A 21,042-nucleotide genomic window follows, 5' to 3' on the forward strand; every position below is an offset into this window, starting at 1 on the left:
ACATTTTACTTTTGTCTGAAGGTAACCCTTCTAATAATAATAAAAAAATGTCTCTGACAAATTACTCTTTTTTTTTAAAGTCAGACAGCCAAATTCCATTACTTGCTCATAATTTTAAACAACAAGACATATTTACAAAAGCGACCTCAAACCAGTTCTGACACTACAAGACATTTATGCATGCACGGATGGAGTTGCATTACGAAATGCAGCATTAGATACTGTAAAACCTGTAATATCATTACTATTTTTAATTAACTGTTTTCTTTTTTTTTAATATGCTTTTAAAAAGTAGTTTATTCCTGTGATGGTAAAGCTGAATTTTCAGCATCATTACTCCAGTCTTAAGTGTCACATGATCTTTCAGAAATCAGTCTAATATGATGATCATGAAATTAAATGAATTGAATAGAGGGTATGCGCGTGACGTCACCGTCGGCTGGAGTGCCTGCAGTTACTCACAGTGAGTGGCAAAAAGACTGAGCGGCTGTATTTGTTTTCAGCGTAAATGCCGCAAAAAACAAACACAACATATATAAAGTGGGAAAGAGCTTTGCGATTGACTGTACAACTTGATTTGACAAAAAATCGGAGGTATATTTTTACAGACCGCTGCAATTCACAGAAACAACTGGACTCCAGTCGGCGAAAGGTGGATTTGCAGTTATTATTTTGTGTCAATATATGCTGAATTTAGGTGGAAAACCATACCCATATATTTTGTATTGTTATATATATTAACAACTCATCAATTACATATTTATCATTGCATATTCTGCATTATTGGATGTTTTTTAATGATCACCCGGATTTAGACCTACCTATTGTATTTATATAAAGCGTTCACAGGCAAATTTGCTTTATGTTTAGATATTCTTTTAATTTCACCGATATCGAAATCAGGCAAACATAAATGTCAGGCAACACGATTCCTGGCTGCATGTCAACATCCATGGATCACTGGATCTTTAGTAAGTTGAAAGGAACACTATATTGAGTCCAACATTTCGTTTAAATTGATAAAATTGTTCGTTTTATTCGCATTTTCGCAGCTTCAGTCTTTTGCCACTCAGTCAGTGACGAAAGTGACGTCAATGCATTCCTTCTATAGTGTTGTAAACAGTTTCCACAAAAATATTAAGCAGCAAATAATAATTTAATTGTAACATACTGTAAAAAGATGCACATCACATGACTAACATTGATACCTGTAAACACATATAAATGAAACTTATATTTACATATTTATTTTATTTAAATGAGTCATATTTACCTGTAGTAGATGAGCTCCCATGTGCTGTTCAAATAAGTCAGTGACCAACGAATGACTTGTTCTTCGTACTGTGTGAAAGAATAAAATAAAATAAAACCACAATGTTTTAGAAGCTGTTTAATGTCAATCGTCTGCCATTTCTAAAACAGGATAAATGTACAATGAACTACTTAATAATATTATCTATATTAATAATAACAAACATCAATAAATCACTTAATTTAGTCTTAACTTTTTAATTAATAGTATTACAGTGACGAACATATTCATTCAAACATATTCATAAGCATAATGAAGAGTTCCAAGCTCTTTAACAAAACAAACTGTAATATTCTCAAACATAGACACATCTGACAGTCACACTCTTTGGTTACTACAGGAGGAAACGGCTGATAACAGCATTAAGCAGCTGTTAATACACCATTCCAGTTCTTTACTGGTATTTCTAGAGACTATCAAAGACAGCGAACGTCAGAGCCGCTGAGGTTTATTGGGCTGATAACACAGACAGAGACATGCTAATTCATCCTCAGCACACAACTGCATCCTGGGCCGCCTGTCATCACAAAACAAACAAATTTACAAATCACACAAATGACACTCGTGGTGCATTTTAAACATGCCTCGCTCTGATCTTCCGCTGTGGAAGCCCAGTTGAAATTCCCTGCACTCACAGTAGGATGTGTGTGTGTGTGCATGTGCGGCTGGGATGCTTGTGGCAATCAATAAGTGTTTTGAGAGGATGACAGCGTTTGTCTGAGTTGCTACTAAACGGAAGACGGACTGTGAGCTCACTTCTATAAACCTTTTTCCCGTGGTACACCTGCCACAATACAAGTGTTCGCCTGACAAAATACACTCCTTCAGAAAATCGACTTGAACAGATAGTGAAATGAAAGGTATTTTACACCAACAAATGCTACTTTCACCCTCTTGTCAAACCTTGTGAAAAACAGGTGCGCTTTAACACACTCAAAGAATTAGCCTCTTAGAAAGAGTAATTGCTGCTGAAATGAAATACTGTGAATTATACCATGGTCTGTCTGAAGGTGTGCAATAAGTTTAATGCAAAGTCAGTTTAACTTTCAGTAATAAAATAGTTTCGCTTATGAATCACGACATTATATTTCTTAGCAACGTCACAATATGGGAGTAATTAAAATCACAGCTTTGTTTTCTAGCCTAATCGAGAGAGAGATGCTGAACAGATGGATGTATGAATCATTCTCTCTCTCTTTCTCAATAATTAATAGGGATGGGCAACGATTAATCGCGATTAATCGCATCCAAAATAAAAGTTTGTGTTTACATAATATATGTGTGTGTAGTATGTATAATTAACTTGTATATATATATATATATATAAATACCCACACATGAATGTATATATTTAAGAACTTTTTTTTATTAATATATCAAATATTTATATTTACATATAATATTAATTATCTATAAATATATATACATGCAAATATTTCTTAAATATATACATGCATGTGTGTGTATTTATATATACAAATTAATTATACACACTACATACACATATATTATGTAAACACAAACTTTTATTTTGGATGCGATTAATCGCGATTAATCATTGCCCATCCCTAATAATTAATTCAAATTAATGTAATCTTACACACTACTTTATTATTAAGCAGTAAAAATAGTTAAAATAACCGTCAATTTTACCCTTCCGGACAATCAACTGCATGTTAATTTCAACTAAATGACAATGTATTATAGTTTAAATTTATATTATATGCAATTAGTTTAACTTTAACAAAGTTCGCTTGTAGGACTTAACTACATCTTCATATATAATTTAATAATTACTTCTTTAATCGTTGAACTTTGTTTACTGTCAAATGTACTGATAAGCATTTATGGTCAACTAAAATAAACTTTAATGTTCTATGTAAACTTAATAATAATTATAGTAATAGTAATATTTGCAATGGCATATTTATAGACCTTATGTCCAGGAGAAACAAAGACGCATCTAAATCTTTAGATTGTTGTGTTTTGACCTTCATCGCAGTCGAAGAGTAATTAGCTGGTGGGTTTACTTATTGTCGAGTTAACAAAGTATTGTTTGATATGTTTGAAGCAGATGTCAAAATGAAAATTTGTAGACCGGTAAGTTTTTAAAACAAGTGGTCCATTTATAATCAGAAATCCGTAAGATCTTACTTTCATGCTGTGGAAATAGAAACTGCGCAGTGCCGAAAAAGGGCGGGGCTAATGTTGCAATTCAGTTCATTTAAAATAAATTAATTTTGAATTAAATAAATAACACACTATAGATCAAAAAAAAGTTATTGTGCTTTAGGCCCTGTTTACACGAGAAAGCTCGCGCGTGAAAACGTAAAAATATTTTATCGGATGTACCTTTCGTTTACACGGCGACGGCGTTTTTGGAGCTTAAAAACGCGAAAAAAGTGAAACCACCCTCCAGAGTGGAAATCTTAAAAACGCTCCATCGCCGCGTTCCCGTCTAAAGGGTAAAAACGCAAAAGTCTGCTAGACAGTGAAGGTTGTACGCAGGTGCGTAGACTTGGTATTATTGTGTGGCAGTGCTTCACATCGCCACCTTGCCGCCTGGAGTGCACACTACATCGAATTTCACACACTTTTGCGTCACCACATGCACGCGGATTTCCCACCCAAAACGCTCGTCTAAACGCAGAATAAAAAGTGATGACGCAATGCCACTTTTGCGTTTTCTCTTCAGAATTGTATCCGTGTAAACATAGCCTTAGTATGTCAGTCAACACATAACAATTAATATTAAAATATTTTTTTTTTAAATTATGTAAAACTTTGCATTTGGGGTAAAGTGCCCTTTTTAAAACGTAAGTGTGAAGAAACATTCATGAAAGTGAACTCTTTTAAAGTGGGCTTTAATTTGAGAGTTTTTTAGTGCACATTCAATATAATTAAGCACACTTCTCTTTCACAAGGGAATCCAAAATCTGTATGACTGTCATTATTACTCATTTGATAATCTTTCTCTCTTAATATGCAAAAAACACAATCACAATTTAATAAGGAATAATTAATCACTTTTACTCAACAAAATTGCAACACTGCTTTTACGATACTTATTACGGTGCTTTTTTGTCATGTATAATTTCTCTCACTTTTATTTTCATGTGGGAAAAGAGCAGCCAGAACATTTCACAAAATATTTCCTTTTGACTTCCACTGAAGAAAAATAAAAGTGTAGGCTATAGAATGACATAAATGTGAATAAATGATGACCGTTTTAGTTAATTATTTTTTTTGGTAACAATTCTTTAAACGTTAGAACACACTGAAAATATCACACATAGATGAGTCCCTGCACCCAAACTACACACCCCAAAACTCAGTGGCACTTTAAGAATGGGGTCCCCTCGCAGGAATATCAATGAGTCTGTCCCATTCAGAGGCCTGAAAAGGGGGTCTGGCGCAGAAAGCGGGATCACCACTCAGTACTTGTGGGTACACAGAGCACTGCTTGTTCGTCTTTGGGGGTCACATGCGTGTTGACGACTGAATAGTTAAGCAACCCCCCTCATCCAAACACCGTGGGTCTTCCCACAGGGCTGTGAGTGATGCAGTCGAGCTATAGGGCAGGGCTGACAGGAGCCATACTGCCTGATGGATGGACAATAGTCGGCCCTCATTTCCCAAAGTCAGTCGCAACAGCAGAGGCTAATGCGAAGTCGAACGGGGCCCAATAGGGCAGAGGATGAGAATGATGGTGATGTTCCTCAGACTGGGGGTCCAGAGGATCTATTTGATAAAGCAAATCTGTTGGTATTGGATACTGGATTTTTCATGTGTATATTTTAATGATTACAATTCTGTCATGACAACTCTCTGAGAGATTGGGATGGTAATAGAGATTGGCATGGTAATGGATATGGCAATGTTAATGTATTTGATCTTGGGGGAATAGATCTGCTACACTGCTGCTGCTTTATATATTTAAAATATTATATATTTAACATGTGTATATATATATATATATACATTGAATCTTGCAATTAATATGACGATATTTAAATTTTTTATTACATTTTTTTTTCAAATATTACATTTTTTTACAATTACAATTTACAACTTTAGGAAATACTTGTTTCAAGGCATTTGTTGATTTAAGTTTTGTTCTGAAAATTGTTTTTAATTGTTTTAAGCATAAACCTCTCAAAATTGTGTTATATTAAATATTAAAGATTCGCAATATTTAATTTAATTTAAACAAATGTTTTATTATCTTACGCATTAATTATGACTAGAATACAAGGCAAATCATTTTCTTCTATTTATTCTACTGTGTCAGCTTTCATCTCATTTAGTACATTTTTATTTCCCCTATGGACTTTTTAGAGAAACATTTCAGAGCAAGTTTTAAACCTGAATCCTAACTGAGAATGAGAAACCTCTGCGTAATAACAGGGTCATGTGAAGCTTGACTCGTGGGTCAGCTTTGAGGGTCTTTGGGACGTTGAAGCACAATAATGAATGAAATAACTAAAGTCATTTGACTTTCTTCTCCTCCACACTCAGCTCATTTTGACTCTTTCATTTATTTCCTCTTTTCCTTCTCCCCCTCCTTCAAGCTGACAACCTTTTAACAAAGTTCGAAGGTTACTATGGAAACTGCAAGGTTGGCCTTTCATTCCATGTTCGCTTGCTCAGTCCAGTTGGCTGATGGGAATCGTAGGCCGATCGCCTAGCAACTTGTTTACAGGGCTGTGGATGTAAAGCGGTCTGTGCTCCCCCACCTCTTACCTCACGTATGAGACAGGAGGAATGACTCTCAGACAGACGAACGCGTCTCCAGTCGCAATGTCCCTCTCCGCTGCAATTATCATTTCACTCTGCCATCCCTCCCTCTCTCGCGCTCCCTCTTTCTAAGCTGTTACCTCTCTCCTAGCACGGTCGAACATAATTTGAGTGCAATTAACGTCCCTTAAAAGCCCTCAGTGCTTTAAATGCTTGAAAATAGGAGAGACAGAGAGACATAGAGAGCTGGCAGGAGGGAGAGTAAGAGAAACAAGTGAAAAGGAGAAAGAGAGACGGTGTGAAAGTCAAAAACAAGACGAGGCCTGGACAAAAGGAAATGTGTGCGAGTCAGAACTTAATGAAAATTCCCACACTGTATAAACATTGTAGCACCGATCTAAGCTGACAACATTTCATCTTTACAGTTACAATAATAGCTGCATTTTTACAACGTCTGAAGACGAAACTCAGCACCACATTATTGAATCGTCATAAAAAAAGCTTTTGCTTTTGTCTTGTTTCACATTAAAAACATCCAAACACGAGAAGCAAAATATAATACAACAAAGAATGTATCAAAAGATTCTTTCTTTTTAATAACAAACCTCACCAAATGTATTTAAAACTATATTTAAATACTGTTTATTTATTTATTTTATTTCATTTAAAACAAGAACATTTTAAGTAAATGAATCTTGTTTTAACGATGTTTAGACATTTTTACTGGAAAGTAAGCCCACGATCCGATCTTTGCTGGTGTGACTGAAAAACAAATGAATTAAGTGTTTTCTTGTTAAAAAAAAAAAACTAATTAAATTGTATTTAACATATTGTGGTTATGTCCTAAAAGATCGGATTCGAGTGTTGGTGACTTAATCTAAATAATTAAAAATGATTCGGTTTTGTGCTAGTCTGCCGAAATCCTGCAGCGTCCGTCCTGTAGTTGCTGTAATCGCATCGATCCACCTCTTTGACTTGGTTTCCACCTGGTATTAAGATGCATTTTGGTCGATCGGATCAGTAGAAGAGGAAGATGCTACATACAGGTGTAATCCCACACCTCGGTTAACTTCAAATTCAAGGACCTTTCAAGGACTTTCCAGGTCCAGTACCCTCAAATTAAACGACTTAATGTGGGGTTAACATAGTGTAGATCAAATACAATATAAAATAGCCCAAATATCTTGAAACTTGCATTTCCAGGCATCAGGTTTCAGTGGTTTCAGCCTATTTTTGCAATGTTTCATGGTGTGTCTGTGAAATGTCTAGGTACCATCGTAGTCGTTTTGTGGCGCGTGAACATCATGGCAACGTATAACAAAGTACCTCAAGCGGGAAACGATTAATTCAAGCACTTTCAAGGACCTTTCCATCGTCTCTGGTCGCGTAGAGGTTAAAAGTCCATACATTTACTCATCCATAGACCCTCCCCTTGGAAAAAATCAGGACAGAAGGGGTTGAAAGTGGACAAAAGAGACACCAGCTGTAAACGAGAATGTTTTCCTCGTCCACTTGTGATCCAATCGACCGAAACCAGGGTGTAAACAGGGCCTTTTGCAGTTTTCCTCGCCACCTTGAACTCTTTCCAATCACGATATCCTTTTCCAGTGGTTATTCCCTTCGAAATGTGTGACCGAAGACATGGTTTCATCGTTTGTACTTTGGGTGGCATTTCATGTTTGATTTCCTCTATGATTGACTTGTTGGTCCATCTAGCCTCCAGCACCATATTTTGAATACGTCGATCTTCGACTAAATCAGTGGTCACAAGGGCACCTAAAAGGTTCATACTCGAAACAATCATGGATTTCTTCTCCGTCAAGCTCAATGTTATCAGTTGGCATGATCTTGGTTTTCATGTTTATTTCTAGTCCCATCTCTGACTTTCCTCAGCAGAAGGTCCATATCTTCCTTTGTTTTAGGCAGTAGCGTCGTGTCTTTGGCATTGTATGTCAGTCTTCCACCTATACATATTCCAATGTTATCCGGTACAGAATAAGATTTTAGGCTGTCCCAAACAAAAGATGACAGTTAGAGAGGTTCAAAGACGGCTGTTGTCACGACCCAAAGACGACTAGCCCTTAGCCATGACCGCATCCATATTCTCCTCTTTCGTTTTCCTCCTCTATTTTTTAGCGCAAAAAGAAAACCACAGTGTGATTCATCTTGCTCTATTTGTTTACCACTACAGTAGCTCTTGCTGATGACGTTTTATTCCTCTATACTAATGAATCAATAGTTTGTACATGTCGTACCCAAGTTCCATGTCAAATAGTGTGATTTGTAATGATCTTATAGGATTGCTGAAATCGCACAGTCTGTAGCAGGCATTAGGAATGGTCTGTCTTCAATAAGCTGCATGATGCGAGATATCATTCTGGGGTGCGTTTCCCAGAAAGCATCGTTAGCCAACTATGGTCGCAAGTTTCGTCGTTATCGGCTTAGTTCAATGAGTCGGTGTTTCCCGAAACAATCGTTCCAACGAACATTTGCAAACAGCATCGCTAAGTTGTGTGGTTTAAACGACAGCTTTCGACCTGTGGTTAGAGGCATAGTATTTATATTGCAGCACTTTTGGATGAAATAAATACTTATCTTGAGGAAAATAAGCAAGATGACATTCAGTAAAACCGGTGCCATTTATTTAGAATACATACAAATGGAATTTATGTTTTTTTAGTTTTTCAAAAGATTTGAAGTAACGTGTTTGAAGAGTGCGCATGTGCGAACGTGCTCTACTATGTAAGAACAGTGTTGGGGAAGCTACTCTGAAACTGTAGTTTGACAAGCTACAAGCTACTCGTAAGTTAAAGTAGTTAAACTACAGTCAAGCTACTCTTTTGGAAAAGTAGTTAGCTACACTACAAGTTACTATCAAAAAGTAGCTAGCTACATTGAAACTACTTTTGCTTTTTTGAACAACGTATATTATTAATAACTGAATAAGTGTCTGAGGACAGAAGGGGACAACAATACTTTTTGTTGAAATTATAATTTTATTGCATTGTTTTAAAACAATGCAATAAAATTATGATTTCAAAAAGTATTGTTTTATTACACACAACAGTCAAATATCTCAGAATGTTTATCGAAAGTGCAAAATTGCAACAAATAGTCTACAACATTGCAAGAAAAAAGTATACATCCAACGTAAATTGCATGTAGAACATTTTCTCAAAAATACCGATTGAACTTGGACAAATAAGGCCATGGGTAATTAACTTAAGTTGTTTCTCCATCCTCCAAATCTGCCGTCACACCTTGCTACATCATCATGTGTGTGTCAACACACTTCTGTACGTCAGTGAACTGTTAGCCGCAGATGTGTGATTAAACAACAGGTGGCGGTAATGGCAAAAAATGAGTTTAATCTAACAAGAAGAAGAACATCCTAGCATCGCACTGATTCGCGCAGGCTCGGCAAACACAATGTAGCTTTTGCTCGAGCTACACCGCTACTTGCTGCAAAAAGTAGTTAGCTACTGGAAAAGCTACACTGTTTAAAAAGCAACAGCCAAGCTACTGAAAAATGTAGTTAAGTTAGTAGCGTCGCTTGTAGTTAACTACTCCCCAACACTGTGTAAGAACGAGCCAAATATTGAGTTTGGTAATAAAGCAAAATAACAGAACAATTAGAAATAGTCCTCAGATGACATGTCTGTAATTTATGTAAAACAAATCTAGCGTTAATTGGATCAACTTTACATTTTCCGTCTGTCTTAGTGCACGATGTAACTATAGAAGAGTCAAGTTTTAAATAGGAAAAATATCGAAACACTTTGATCATTTTTTTTGGGAGAAATGCAAATGGTCTTGTGCACTTCAATGATGTATGCTAAGCTATGCTAAAAGTGGTACCGCCAGAACCGGAGATCGGCTGAATAGATTCAAAAAAGGTTTAACTCTGGGGGAGTTGTAAAATGAGCCTATTTCCAAAAAAGGAGGAGTGTCCCTTTAAGGTTGACCCCGAAATATGAGCAACAGTAATAGTCATGCTTGACTTAGCAATGCCACCAACTAATAACAAACTGTGCAAAAACAGTTTGGAACTGGAGCCGCTTGTTTTGTACTTGATCTGCTGATCCGCATGCACTGCGGGATAATATATGTGCATGTATCCTTTTAAGGGCCATAGGTCTGACGGTCAGACATAAAAGGTTTAATCACCCCATTATCCATAAAGACTGTCATTCCCCTGCAGATCCTGTACAACTACACACTCACACGCGCACAACACATGCATACGCACAAGCTCATAAAGAGAGATAAAATATCACTTTTTTTGTGTCACAGCCATTTTACTTTTCCTCTTGTCCCTCCATTACTCCTCGTCTCGCCCTCCCCGTCTCTTTCCCTCTCTCTTCCTCCCTCTTTCACTCTCGCCCTGTGTGAAGGTCATGCAATTGATTTTCCTCTGTCTATTCATTTTTCAGTCCTGGTTTTGAAACGTGGGAAGCAGACAAAAGCCATACCACCCCCTCCACCAGCGCGCACAGCCTCCCCTCCCCCGTTTCACGCCACTCGCACCCGCCGTCAGCGTCCGCCCTGAGAGGAGGCCGACCCGGACTCACATTCCTGCACTGCAGTTTGAGATATGCATCACGGCCGTAGCGGATCAGCTCATCCCGGCAAACGGCGTCACCAGGACACATTCACTGAACAGCTGCCGCTATTTCAGTGTGAAAACCTGTGTCGTACCTACTAATCACTTCGCAAATCATTTTAAACAGGAGCAGAGTGTGCTAATTTGCTATTTTTAATTTACAAAATAGTCTTTCTTTTTAGTGCAAATGGTTACGTAAATTAAGTTTATTATTATTGTGGCTTATTTAAAAGACTCTAAGCTGCAAGCATGTCTAAAAGAATTAAATGATTAAACAGTTTAAAGAGTTTTAAGGGAGTAAAGAGAAAGAAAATGAACAGTAAAAGAACTAATTAAACTAAGAGGGGTTATAGCACTTACATATTGTCGTCCTACTGTTCGTTTTACTGCTTCTGTTGTTCTCATTTGTAAGTCGCTTTGGATAAAAGCGTCTGCTAAATGAATAAATGTAACTAGAATTTATTAAGTAATTCATTTGAACTATTGGCAAATAATATATATTTTTCAAAGGGCTGGGACATGACATGTATTTTTTTTATTTGAATATGTACCTTGAGGTTCACTTATAGTGCTAATAAAATAATTTAAAAATGAAACAGATATCCTCATATCTGAACTGATCAGTTTAAGCCTCGTCAGTAAAAGGCCACTGACATGATTGGCTAACATCATTGCATAGGAAACTAGCCGCTAGCTTTTGCATGCGAGTAAGTGTTTTGAAAACGTTATCCATATAAAACTGCCATCTACAGACTGAGCATTATGAAATCATTTACTATGTTTTTTTTTTGATGCAGCTGCTGTCAGATTCAATAGAGCTGACTGCTTCATCTGTCAACAAACGTTTCTTTGTGAAACCTCCGTTACACTGGGCCTCGTTTACTGAATAAAATGCTCCGAAACAAACATATAATCCTTCAACACATCTTTCACTATTAAAACCATTGCACTTGAATATGGACTGTTTGTGTGAGCAGTACAGCCTGCCTTTCTTTGGCTTGACAGGCTATATCAATGGGGGTTATTATGTGCAATATGTTCCATATTCTGTAAAATGGGTTGCATCGATTATGGTTCAGGTCTTTTGCTAAATATAGAGCCGTTTTACTAAAGATACTGTCAAAAAAGCGAGCAAAAGATGAGCATAACGTATCCATTGTATAGGCCGATTGATTTCTAAAACTTTTCATTTTTCTACTTCACACTAAAATTAAGATATTTAATTATTTAAGTTAATGTGATTTTGTCATTTTTTTTATTTCTATTTAGCTTTAAATTATTTTTATAGTAGTTTTAGTAATTTAAGAAGTTTAACTTCAGTTAGTTGCCAAAGTTCATTTCTATTTTTTTTCCTAATATATATATATATATATTATTTCTGTTTATTTCAATTAATTTTCAATAGTTTTTGTTAGCTATAAGTTAGCTATATAGCTATTATAAATACTATATATATGTGTGGTGGGTATTCACAAATAATAACCTTTATACTAATAAAACTGTGATAAAAGGATGGTTTGCCTTACTTCAGCAATCTGTTGCAGTAGATATTCCCAAGTGTGACGATCATGATGTGAGACTCTTGTCTGTATCACATTCTTTGGTTTCTCTCAGGTGGCATTTGAGTCTACACACTACCACACACACACCTATATCAGTCTGGCCCTGTTCACTTCCTCATAGGTATGTTTATCTATGACACAAACACAAATACACACACATCCACACACCTAATTGTAGCCTAGTTGTTTCCCTTCAGTAATAATAGCAATTAGACAACCCTTGTAATTACACTCTCCTCGTTATATAGTTAATTTCTGTAATTACAAATCACACCGATAATTTATTCTACCCTTTGTGTGTTTTTTTTTCTTTCTGTCCTGTAATACTATGCATTTGATTGAGTGGGTGTGTGAGGGACATTAGCTCTGTTCCAAAATCTACTGAGCCGCCTATCTAGACAGCACTTTAAGGCTGGACACGGACCTCTTGTAAACTCACCGTGCATTTCTCGTGAGGATTGAGCTCACATGAGTTGCTGTCTATATTGAACATTCCTGGTGTGAAATGCTACGTTTTTAAAAACCAGCCTGGGCCAACATGGAATTGGTCCTGGTTTGGAACACAATAAACAATTCAGTTCCTTCGGCATTTAAAAAAAAAATTTTTTTAACATATATTATGCGTCTCATTACTATATTTATACAACTTTAGGGTCAGTAAGATTTTTAAAATTTCTCTTCTGCATTTATTCAGTGAAAACGGTAATATTGTGAAATATTATTACCATTTAAAATAAAGGTTTTCTATTCAAATATATATTTAAAAAGTAATTTATTCCTGTGATGGCAAAGCTGAAATTGTATCTACATTCATAAATGTAATTTATTTATGAGATGGCAAAGATGAATGTTTTACATACACTTTAAAAAATGTAATTCACTCCTGTGAGCAAACAATTTTCAGCATTATTACTCAGTCTTCAGTGTCATATGATCCTTCAGAAATCATTCTAATATGATATGATGCTCTAGAAAAATTTCTGATCATCATCAATGTTGAAAACACTGATGAAATATTTGAAATATACACATTATGTAACATTACAAATGTCTTTTCTGTCACCTATTTAGTACGCCCTTGCTGAATAAAAGTGCTAGTTTCTTTCGAATAAAATCTTACTGGCCTTTGAACAGCAGTGTACTCGTTAATATTAATATTAAAAATGAACGAATCTTGTTCCGAGTCATTACAACGAACGAAACGAACGAATTGACTCGGAAAAAGATTAATTCATTTTGATGAACGAGTTCGAACAGGAGAGTCACAAACGCGCATCACAGAACAGAGCAAGGCGACCATTTGAGCTTATAAAACTTAAAAAAAAAAAATTTTTTTTTAAATGAGCAATTGTTTCGCTTGATAAGACCCTTGTTCATTGTCTGGAATCGTTTAAAGCCCTTTGAACAGTTGCTGTCTATTGGACCTAGAACCGTTTGGTTCCCATTGAAGTCCATTATATGGAGAAAAATGCTGGAATGTTTTCATCAAAAACCTTAATTTCTTTTCGACTGAAGAAAGAAAGACATGAATATCTTGGATAACATGGCGGTGAGTAAATTATCAGCAAAAGTTTTGTTAAAAGTGAACTACTCCTTTAAATAGTGTAATTAAAGGATTAGTTCACTTTTGAAAAAAATTTTGCTGATAATTTACTCACCCCTGTGTCATCCAAGATGTCCATGTCTTTCTTTCCTCAGTCGAAAAGAAATTTAGGTTTTTGATGAAAACATTCCAGGATTTTTCTCCATATAATGGACTTCAATGGGAACCGGATTGTTCAAGTATCAAACGACGGTTAATAACGGTTTCAGATGCAGCTTCAAATGTCTTTAAACGATATCAGACGATGAATAAGGGTCTTATCATGCAAAACGATCAGTTATTTCAAAGCTTATTCCAAAAATGTAACTTTTCTAAGGACAAATGCCAGCCTTGCTCTATTCTGGGAGGCGCGTTTGCAACGTCACGTATTACGTAATTACGTTCAAAAGGTCACGGGCGACGTAGCCGAAAGTACAGAGTCAGTGTTTACAAGTTGAACACATAGGCTGAACGTGCAAACTAACTCAAACACCGTTTACAAAAAAAGGAATTAAAAGGAAAAACAACGATGTCGGACGATTTTGATTCTGTACTTCCGGCTACGTCGCCCGTGACCTTTTGAACGTAATTACGTATTACGTGACGTTACAAACGCGCCGCAGAGAATATAGCATGGCTAGCATTTGTCCTTAGAAAAGTTACATTTTTGGAATAAGTTTTGAAATAACCGATCGTTTCGCATGATAAGACCCTTATTCATCGTCTGGTGTCGTTTAAAGACATTTGAAGCTGCATCTGAAACTGTTATTAACCGTCTTTTGATACTTGAACCATCCGGTTCCCATTGAAGTCCATTATATGGAGAAAAATCCTGGAATATTTTCATCAAAAACCTAAATTTCTTTTCGACTGAGGAAAGAAAGACATGGACATCTTGGATGACATGGGGGTGAGTAAATTTTCAGCAAAAGTTTTTTCAAAAGTGAACTAATCCTTTAACCACATTTTGCAGGTAGTTTACAACATTTTTAAAGGATTGACTGTTGCACGCTCCTAGTAAGTCACAGTAGACGGCAGACAGCAAAAAAAGCTTCTCACTAGGCTTTGAAACTGAATATAGAGACCGACAGACAAAAACAGCAAGCAGAAAAAGAGAGACATTCGCCCAGGTATTTTAACAGGACCGAATCGCTTTGATGCGGCAGGCATAATGAGGCTCGCAGGCGGGCTACAAAAGGACCATCTCTCAGAAACAGACTTCCTTGGTCTGGCCACTTGTTAACAAGCTTCAGCTCTGGCTCTGGCTCTTTTGTTCATCCCCGCCGGCTTCCACACAGGCAGCGGCTAATTGGCTGTTAGATCTATTGTTCACTTCACAATTGAGATGAACCTATCAGAGGACGTAATGAATGACTGAGCGTATTTGAGAAGCCAAATGACCCTGCTCTCAAATAAAACTCAAATGACAGAGCGAGACTCTCTCAGAAAAGAGACATAAGAAAGGAATATGCATCCCATGATGCCTTCGACAGTGGATTTTGCTCCTACAATCCGTATACAGTTTGTATGCTGCAATGAGTTGCCAGTGAACTAGCAAACGCATTATTTCAGATGAGCCGTGTTTAACTCCGCATGACTGCGAGTGATTACTCTTGTGGCGCAATCTCAATTACTTTTCTGTGTGTGTGTCGTTCTGTGTGTGCATGTGTAAGCGCTCTCTCTGCTTCTCCGGCAATTTTCGACGCGTGTGTCCCAAGTGACGTACATATAAGACAATAATAGCCTATTCCATTTAAATTCATCATTTAAATTAATAACGCATTTGTATTCATCGACAGGCCGCCACTGTCATGTTCGAATTGAGTTTTGTTGTGGTTCACTCGAAGTCATCTCCTCTGTTAATGGCACCTCAAATACAAATCGCCGTCAGGCTCGATGTTGTCGATGAAAGCCTCATATAAATGTATGTAAAAATATGTGAGATGTAGTAAGGATCACTTAATTTCTCATCTTTTTTGTGTACCTGGGTTACCTTGAGACAATCAGGCTTGCGGTTTCAAATGTTATAAAAAAGGAAAACATACGTTTTGACAATAAATAATTGTCACACAAACTTTAACAAACACAAACTAACAACTGGTCCCAAAATAGTTGCCAATACCAATAGATTAAAATATATATAATTATTAAATACATAAATGAATTAGAAATAATAATTATAAAATAACTTGCATGATTAAAATTATGAGATTATGTTTAACATAAATAAATTTAATTTAATTCATAATTTTAATTAAATTAAATTTTCAATGTCGCTTCATAAACAGGCATTTTATAATTTACATTTTTATGTTTATGAAGCAACATTGAAAAATTGCCAATATTGCAATATTTTGTGTAATTTATGTGAAATATACTGTAAGTTAGCATTAAACGTTTTATCATACAAGTTTAACAACTAGAAAAAAACAATACTGCCAATACTGAGATTAATTTGGGTTTTAACTTTGGTACTGTTGTTTATATATATATATATATATATATATATATATATATCATTATATTAATTAATTATTAAAAAAAAAAATTCATATATTTCAACCTACCGGTATATATGTCTCAAATTCTAGCAACAGGATTGAAAAATTCAAACCTGTTCATCCATACTAATTTCTTTGTCATATTAAGCAGCCAATCTAAACTTTTAAATACTCTAGGTGTAATGATCACGCTTACCCTTGTTGCAGTTGTTCTCTCCCTCCATTAGAGGGCTCCAGGGTGGGTCTCCCTGGCTGGCAAAGTGTCTCATGTGCAGGTAACTGATGGTGAGGCGGATGATGGAGGCCTTGTCCAGCTGGCTGGTAATCGCCCCGGGGAGAGGAAGCATCTTCGCCAGCTCAAAGAACTCGAAGTTCTCTTTACCCCGCCGAGAACGAGCTGCATTGCGAGACTTCTCCTTCCTCAAATTCTGCAAGCTGGAGAAAAATAAGACAGTACAGAGAGGAAGAGAAGGAGAAAGACGACAGTAAATGACAGGGTGATGAAGGCAAGTTAGTGTTGTTTAACTACAGTATGCTTTATTGTGCATAACATCAAGGGTGTGATACTACACTCTCAAAATGCTGGGTTGTTTTAACCCAACTTTGGGTCAAATATGAACAAACCCAAACGTTGGGTTAAAAATGTAATTAAAAAATGTAACCCAATGGATGGGTTTGTCCATATTTGACCCAAAGTTGGGTTAAAACAACCAAGCAATTTTTAAAGTGTATGTTGGCATTAACCAGAAATAAGAAACTCAGATTTTATAAAAGCAATATATGGTGATGCATATTTATTACAATGTTAGATTAGTTTAGGTAGACTATTTAAAGCTATCACACTCTAAAAAATGCTGGGTTGTTTTAACCCACATTTGGGTCAAATATCGCCTGGGAAAACCCAGACAACTTCCGGCAAATTTAGATTTGCTCTGAAAGTTAGTCTGGCAAAGAGCTCATTCAAGCCCATTTCCAATCCGTCAAAATCAAAGCACCAATCAGAAACGTTGGGGCGGGCTTTACACGATGATGACAGCGCTGGGATTTTGAAGCAGATTTTGTAGCCTACATTACAAAGATGGATGCCGCCGTCGAACATCACTCGTTCGAATCAGCTATCGCGCCAATTTTAAGTGATTTGAACATTTCCTTTTTGTTAATAACAACACTCGATGTTTCTCCACCGCTCTGCATACATCATCTCCTTGTACTATGCTAATACCATAACATTCTCAAGTTCATTAAGGAAGAGAGGGTCATATTTAAAGACAAGATAAAGCAAAATCCAGTCCAGGTCCAGTCCATCTAATCATAGTACTCAACTCATATATGGCATATTAGAAATACAAGAATAAGTATGAGAGTTTTGATATTCATTGATTTGATTGTCTAGATGTGTCCATGGTGTGCACATAACATAATGGAAAGAAGGTACACAAGAGCAGTCTTACACGTGAATAGTCAAAAGTGGAGACTAAGAAAGAAGAAACAAGAACAATAATATATATTAATGTAAAATATCATTTCAAAAGAGATTTAGCATGTACAATCCTCTCCAAAAGACATCGGTTGATTGGATGAAGGCAGATCTGAATGCGAGCTTGCGTGAGTGTAACAAAAGGGGTGGAGTTTAAGTCCAGCATATGTCCCCATAAAGAAGTCTGTTGTTTTACCCGGAAGATCCAAGTCACATCTTTTTGATTACTAACATGCATTTAGAAAATAGATTTTCATTTCATGCCAACTTTATTAAGGTCGTGTGACGTCATTTCCAGCAAAAACCTCACAGGAGATCGATAATAATCAACAAGGTGTCACTCTGGATCTTTTCTGATTCTGTCTGCTGCACTCCACACTTTTTCCAAGCGCCTCAGAGTGTGATGACTGACCTACGATCAGGTTCACTGTAACCGGTAGGAGGCCTGATCTTACATCAGAAGTCCATCCCAAATCCAGTCGCTGCGTCTCTTTCCCAGGCTCCCTCCAGGGTGGTGAGCCCCAGTCTTGATTGAGGGATCAATGGAGGGAGGGGCTGTCGCGGAGACAGGCCCAGGTAGCTGTCGCTCTGATTGGATATCGACTCGCTCTCAATGGGGCCTGAGTGGAGGAATTATGTTGTCACGGCGACTCTACAATTTGTGACTGCACTGAAAGACTGAGCCGAACGCGCCTCGCTCGCTCTCTTTCTGTGTCTGTGACATTGATTCTCATTCACCCTGCAGATGCAGGGCAGCATCAGCACGGGAGCGAGGGATGGCGTGGACAAATGTGTGTGTGTGTGTGTGAACCAACAAAATAAAAGGCAACTGTCAAAAAGCACACACAAAAGAGTCAGTTCCTCAAATTGAAAAAGCACTACTTTATTTGTTTAGACAGGACTGTGTTGTGTTTTAAGGGAAGGAGAGTGTAAATCAGCACTTATTTGATTCAGCTTTTTAACAATAGTTTAAGACCTATATGTGGAACGGCAGAGGCTTTGAGTCGAGAGTTGATAAAAACTAATAAAATTATATCCAATGTAAAATTTAAATAATGGGGCTGCACGCTAATCTCGATAGAGCTTTATGTGATTATCAAATCAAAGGCTGTGATTTAATTAAATAACTTAATAGTCTGATGCGCTGCGTGTTTCAAAGCGAAGGGCGGCATGCAAATAAACGTGATCTGGTTTATTCATCGTCTGAGAGCATCCCGGCACAGTAAATGCAGCGAAGTCCATCTCTGCATGTGCGTTTGGGAGCGCAAACGTGCTCTAGGTTCACTTTATTTACATGTTTTAAAAGCTCAAGGATTGGAAAAGTTTAAACTCCTGGGGCCTGTACCATGATGGTAGTTTAACAAACTCAGGGTTACAGGATTAGTTTTGAGTTGACAAAACTAAACCAATCCAACCAGGCTTTGTTGGTACCATGATGCTGATCATCAACTTTCTCTTTGATCCTGAGTTTAGGTGTGACATCAGTGGCGAACAACCAATCACAAGCTGAGAAAAAGTGAAACTGAGATTAAGCAGCGCGATTCACTACAGAATATTATGAGATTGAAAAATCTAAAAAATTTAAACAATTTACACAGCGAGAGGGAAAATAGCTGTCTATGAAAGAGGACAACTAAAATAAAAAAGGCTTGCTATATCAGTGCAAGTAAAAGTTGTGAAGTTAGTTTATACATTTGATAAAGATAGAGAAAATTTGACATTTAAGCTCACATGTGGTCATTTTATAGATTTATCTATTGATTCTAAAGCATATATATACTACCTTCAATTAAACTGCGTGATAATAATTATTATCACAAAAATTGTATATGTGATCGATTAAGGGTTTAATGATTACATCATATCTAAATCATACACAATTATTATTCTAAATAAGCTAAAAGCCGGACGATTTTGTCTTTAAAAACTGAATCGCACCAGACATGTGTCACTTTGCTCACAGCTGATTGGTCCAAGTTCGGTTTGCAACCTTATACCTGGAACATAACCTGCCCCGGACCAGGTTAGCCATGGAGCGTAAGTTACTATGGCGATGAACACTGCTAAAAGACAAACCACTTTAAAGGGTTAGTTCACCCAAAAATGAAAATTAAGTCATTAATTACTCACCCCCATGCTGTACCAACCCCGTAAGACCTTCGTTCGTCTTCGGAACACAAATGAAGACATATTTTTTTATTAAATTTGAGAGCCGAATCACTACCACATAGGGTGCCTAAGGCAATGACACTTGACGGCCCAGAAAGTCAATGAAGAAAATGTTTAAATAGTCCATGTGACTACCGTGGCTCAACTATATGTTTATCAAGCGACGAGAACACTTTTTGTGCGAAAAAACAAACAAAAATAACGACTTTATTTGACTATTCCTTTTCTTCCTTGCTGGCCTGAAACGAGACTTCAAGAGATTTCCACGACGCATGCGCGAGAACTGAACTGAAGTAGTTGAAGGAGATCGCAATTCTCGCGCATGCGTCGTTGAAATCTCTTGAAGTCTCGTTTCAGGCCAACAAGGAAGAAAAGGAATAGTCGAATAAAGTCGTTATTTTTGTTTGTTTTTTCGCACAAAAAGTGTTCTCGTCGCTTGATAAACTTATAGTTGAGCCACTGTAGTCACATGGAATATTTAAACATTTTCTTCATTGACTTTCTGGGCCGTCAAGAGTCATTCCCTTAGGAGCCTATGTGGTAGTGATTCGGCTCTCAAATTTAATAAAAAATATCTTCATTTGAGCTCCGAAGATGAACGAAGGTCTTACGGGGTTGGTACAGCATGGGGGTGAGTAATTAATGACTTAATTTTCATTTTTGGGTGAACAAACCCTTTAATGGTGCCTAAAACCCAGGGTTGGTGCAAACTAAACTGAAACATATCAGGCTAGCCACCTAAACCGGCTTCATGGTATAGGCCCCAGGTCTACAGAATATAACCATACTGTATGCGTCAAGTTAAGTCAGTCGATCAGTGTTTTGGCCCTGTGAGATTTACTGGTGTATAAACAGTATTGTTCCAAGTAAAAATTCTCCAAGCTAGAACATCTCATCGTTGTAGTAAAACGACCCTGGAGGGTTCAATCAATACGGAGCCATTGATTCTGTTTAGTTTTATATCCTCCACAGCAGAGCGGACATTAATAATTCTACTAAAATTTAGTTAATCTCATGCTAATAGATCCAAACCAAGGGTTTACATTGAGCCGTGGCGAAAGAGAAATTGATTGTTAGCTGTGTGTTCAGGAAAATTCTT

The 21,042-nt window shown here is 36.9% G+C and overlaps 1 protein-coding gene across 5 annotated transcripts in view; it reads right to left on the bottom strand.

The window, feature by feature from the left end:
- npas1 (neuronal PAS domain protein 1) overlaps nt 1–21,042 on the bottom strand; it is an 80,993-nt gene that overhangs the window by 22,948 nt on the left and 37,003 nt on the right. For all 5 annotated transcript variants that reach the window (XM_089121413.1, XM_089121415.1, XM_089121414.1 and 2 more), the window contains 2 exons: nt 16,494–16,732; nt 1,274–1,341 (listed from right to left, as the gene is read on the bottom strand). In XM_089121413.1, coding sequence (XP_088977539.1) covers nt 1,274–1,341; nt 16,494–16,732 — 307 coding nt within the window. The remainder of the gene's footprint in view (nt 1–1,273; nt 1,342–16,493; nt 16,733–21,042) is intronic.

This window comes from Pimephales promelas, chromosome 16 (genome assembly GCF_988280905.1).
Source record: "Pimephales promelas chromosome 16, fPimPro1.hap1.1, whole genome shotgun sequence".
Classification (NCBI taxonomy): Eukaryota; Metazoa; Chordata; class Actinopteri; order Cypriniformes; family Leuciscidae; genus Pimephales; species Pimephales promelas.